General features: G+C 50.7%; 1 protein-coding gene across 1 annotated transcript in view; it reads right to left on the reverse strand.

Annotated features, from left to right (window-relative positions):
- The window catches only part of LOC108769016 (uncharacterized), a 5,032-nt gene extending 1,605 nt beyond the window's left edge, over positions 1-3,427 (reverse strand). The window contains exon 1 of the mRNA XM_018519746.1: positions 107-3,427. Coding sequence (XP_018375248.1) covers positions 107-3,427 — 3,321 coding nt within the window. The remainder of the gene's footprint in view (positions 1-106) is intronic.
- Positions 3,428-4,743: the final 1,316 nt, after the last annotated feature.

Here is a 4,743-nt window from a genome sequence, read left to right on the forward strand (position 1 = left end):
CGCCGACTCTATTGGCCACAAAGACCGACCATCTTCGAGAAGGGGAGGCGATCCAATTTAGGCTAATTGTCGAGTCCGACCAAAGGAAGATCTGTATGTAGGATACGTCCAATGACGCTTGTACACTTGCAATCAGACGAGCCAACAGCAAGGCCGCCGACAACTCGAGTCTGGGCAACGACGTGGCCTTAATAGGGGCCACACGAGATTTTGAGCATAGCAACTCGGAATGGTACTCCCCGGAACTTGACTCGGTGCGAACATATATACAAGCTCCGTACGCGCTTTGGCTAGCGTCGCAGAAGCCGTGCAACTGTATGAAGTGGAGGTCCGAATTGAGCCTCACTCCCCGGGGGATGCGTATTTGGTTCAGGTCGAATAACTGAGCTCTGAGCTTTAGCCATCGCGCATGGAGGTTTTGTGGGACTGACTCATCCCAGTGGACGCCGGATTGCCAGAGTTCCTGTAGTATCAGCTTGGCAATGACGATCGTGGGGCCTAATAGTCCCAATGGATCGAAACACCGAGATATTTCGGATAAGATTACCCGCTTGGATACGACGTTGCACGTGGGCTCGAGCTCGCATGAAAATAGAAGCATGTCCTGGGATTGACTCCACCTAATGCCCAGAACAGAAGAATCGTCGCTGTTTAAACTAATCAATTCACCGTTATGCTTCCGTAGGGATTCTAACAATTGAGGGCAGTTTGACGCCCATTTGCTAAGCTCAAAGGATCCTGCCCGCAAAAGTCGTATGACCTCATCTCGAATCTGTTCAAGCTCGCGAATGGAGTCGGCCCCGGTGAGCAAGTCATCGACGTAGAAATCACGTTTGACGCAAGGCGATCCAAGAGGAAGTTCAGCGGAGTGTTGCTCCGCTAAATGGATGAAACATCTTGTGGCTAGAATTGAGGCTGCAGACGTCCCGTATGTTATCGTTAACAGCTCGTAAGTGCCGACCTCGTCTTCAGGATTGTTTCTCCAAAGAATTTTCTGTAAACTCGTTTGGGCCGGATCCACTAGCACCTGTCTGTACATTTTTACAATATCCGTGGTTATCACGTAGCGAAAGTATCGAAAACGTATTAGTATTGAAGCGAGGTCTTGCTGAACCACTGGGCCCACTCCCAAGACATTGTTCAGGGAAACCCTCGAGTCGGACTTGCATGAAGCAAAGACGACGCGGAGCTTCGAGGAGCCCCCGGTGGGCTTGACCACACAATAGTGAGGCAGATAGAATGTTGGCGCGCCCTTGCCAGAAGGCATGGTTACCCTCCGCATGTGCCCTAAGGCTAAGTACTCTTCCATGAATGGGGGGCTGTATTGAGACTTTAGTGATGGGTTGCGCGAGAAACGTTTTTCCAAAGATCTCAATCTCTTGAGTGCAATTTCTTGAGAGTCACCTAATTTGGAAAGAAGATGTTCTTTGATGGGAAGCTTTACTATGTATCGGCCTTGCGAATTCTGCGAGACGTTATCGACAAAATGTTTTTCGCAAAATCTTTCTTCGGGAGAATAAGTACTTGAGGCCGCGAAATTTTCATCCAGTTGCCAAAGACGGTCAACTTGGTCATGCAATTGCCGGTTAGTCACTATCGCGTGATTGGAATGCACCCATAGGGGCGAACTCGCTGCGCCGAAGCGACCGGCCAAAACCCAACCTAATCTGGTCTTTTGTAGCAATGGATGGTCGGTCGAACCGCCTATCTGCCCGACACACAGTAATTCCCAGAATAGTTCGGCACCTATCAGAATATCAATTTCAGAGGAGACATTGAAGTTCGGGTCAGCCAAGGATATATTGCGCGGAAGCTTCATGGCCTTACGCTTGAACGAAGCGACCGGAAGGTTCTCAGTCACCCGTTCGGAAACGATGCATTCCGTTATAGCGGTGTAAGCGCTTACACGAGATTGTAATCGTATCTTAGCCGATTGCGTGGACGTCGTCGCGGAACCGTTCACGCCGGTGATGGTAACGTTTAATGGCCGAGGCTTTAGTCCCAGGGTTGCTAGAAATTGTTTAGAAATGAAATTGGCCTGCGAACCGCAGTCCAATAGCACGCGACAGGGTCGAGGAGTGCCCTGGCAATCGAACGCGTAAACGACGGCCGTTGATAGAAACACATCGTTACCATCGGAATTATATGAGGCGTGGGTGGACGTAACTTGCATAACATTAGCAGGCTTAAAATTTCCGGAATCCTCGCCATTCTGATCAGTAGCCGCGGGGGGAGCCGGTGTTGAATGCAAAAGAGTGTTATGCCTGACCTGACATACCTTGCATTTGCCTGAAGGGCATCTACCTGCACTGTGAGACTTGGATCTTAAACAGTTGGTACAAAGTTTTCGACTGCGAATTTCGAGGTTTCTTTGCTGAACGGGGAGAGCTAAAAAATCCTTGCAATGATAAATTGAGTGTTCTCCCTTGCAATAGTTGCATTTTGTTTTAATGGTCGCGAGACAAGACAGTTGACGCTTCGAATCAGATTGAGAATTTCTAGCCGCCCCTTTCGCGACGCTGTTACTTGGCTTTGTGCTTGCTTCCAAAGCTTGACAGTAATGGTTGAGAAAATCGAAGAACTGTTTAAGAGTGGGCAGCTCGGCTCCCGTCAAGGAGGACTGCCACTCACGGGCCGTGCGCGAATCGAGTTTCGAAGTCAAAATGACAATTAATATGTCGTCCCATTTGTCGCATGGTCGCTTCAAGGCTTGAAGCGCATGTAAATGTTTCGCGGCTCCGTCCGCGATTTGTCGTAATTCGATATAATTTTCCTTAGCTAGTGAAGGTAGCTCCATTATGGCTCTAATGTCATTTTGCATGACGACGCGTTGATTATCGTAACGCTCCCTGAGACGCGACCATGCGACTTCGTAATTGGCGTCGGACAGTTCCAACGAACAGATAATGTTACTTGCTTCGCCGATAACCGACGATTTGAGGTACTGCAGTTTTTGTGCGTTACTGAGCGCGGAATTGAGATGTATGACAGAGTTGAACATATCGCGGAATGGGAACCACTCATCGTACTTGCCCGAGAAACTCGGAAGACTTAATTTTGGAAGTCGCACGTGAGATACCGATTCAGGCGCCCCCCGCGAGTCAGCGGTGGACGACGAGACCGCGCCTGACCCGCGTGCTGGCGGCGCTGAAGCGGTTAATTCTCTTATTCTGGCGGCTAAAGAATAGAATGCCTCTTCGAAAGCGATGCGATCGCTGGCCTCGGCATCATCGGCGAGCTCTAATCTGGTTTGTACGGTGTTGTACTCAATCCAGGAATTTTCTAGCTTGCTTTTACGCTCCTCGAGCTGAGCGATTACTAATGCAGAAGGCTGACCTATTGAATCTACGTACGTTTTGATACGCGTGCAGGAAGCTTTGATAAGCCCGCGCTGTTTTTTCAGCATAGCGAGGTCCTGAACCGACATGATGACGCGAGCTACGACAAATGGCGGATTACCACGAGCTTGATCGGCAACAGCACCAATGAGCTTGCCTTACCTCGATTATACTCGTTCGCGTATGCGCAAGAACGTCCGAGTCGACTGTTGACTTCCTTGACTGTGATGTCCTGTTGGCAGCGCTGGTCGGTCCGGATGACGCCCGTGGCGCCTTTGCGTACTGAGCCCTTGTCAGATGTCAGCTGCTTGGCGAAGAGGCGTCGTCCCGCCGTCGCCAGGGATGCGTGAGCCTCAAAATGTCCACGGGATAAACTCGGCAAAATGGCTGCTTCCTGACGCTGTCTGCGTTATCGTTGTACCGTGTGACGGCCCTCCTTGCGCACAACTTGACCCCGTGCCCACTGCGAGGGTTCTTTGGTGACCTTCGTGAGGAAATTCCGATATTGGAACTTGTGAATTTCCGGCTGCATATCGTAGTGATGCCTCGTTGTAAATATGGCGGGCCCTCGTTGCACCTCGTGCCTGAACTGTTTGTACTGCTTGTCGCAAATGCGTTCTTGAGGCGCTGATTCTTCTCCTGATTTTCTGCCGCAACACCGATTGAGATGCTACTGCCGGGAATACGCGTGTATCCGGCTCGAAGGACCAATGTTCGTTAAATGTTCTTGCGCGTGAGCTCACTGCAGACACACGTGCACTTCCACACTGTTCTCGAGGAGATATAGCCAGCGAGATTGTGGTCGAGAAGCCTTGCCTACTTCTCTCTATTTATATCGGTGCACCCTCGGTACGTTTACGGTAGCAGAGCGGAGAAACTCGTAACTGGATAACTTTCGCACGCGAGGCTTTAGCTTGCCTTGATCGCGCGGTCGGTCCTTTGCGTGATCGATGCCCGAAATCCTTACAACGAATGGCGGTCCGGTATGATTACGCGAGGATGCGCACATGCTCACGCGGGGTGCGCGGACGACTACCGCACTACTTTGCTCGCGCGACCAATGGCAACGGCGCGATGACAAGTCAGTGCGCGCAACGTTACCGAATCCGACCAATATCAACGGAATCTCGAACATCGTGAAAAACCTCATCGCTCGTCGTCTCGTTATCAGCGGAGCCATCTCGTGTAGCGTTGTCTTCTGCGTTTTCGCTGAGGGCGTCTTTCTGCCTTCGCGTTTCTTGGATAAATCGTAGGTATCGCCATAATACCTCTCTGTACATTTTCCATCTCTCACTTTCGTCGCGTGGCCAGTCAGAATTAAGAATACGGCCCATCTCCGCATCGAGTCGTGTTAGATGAGTTCCGGGAGTTTGCGCTGTGCTATTAGTGCTCGCTGTGTTATCCG

This window comes from Trachymyrmex cornetzi, unplaced genomic scaffold (genome assembly GCF_001594075.2).
Source record: "Trachymyrmex cornetzi isolate Tcor2-1 unplaced genomic scaffold, Tcor1.1 scaffold840, whole genome shotgun sequence".
NCBI classification, from domain to species: domain Eukaryota; kingdom Metazoa; phylum Arthropoda; class Insecta; order Hymenoptera; family Formicidae; genus Trachymyrmex; species Trachymyrmex cornetzi.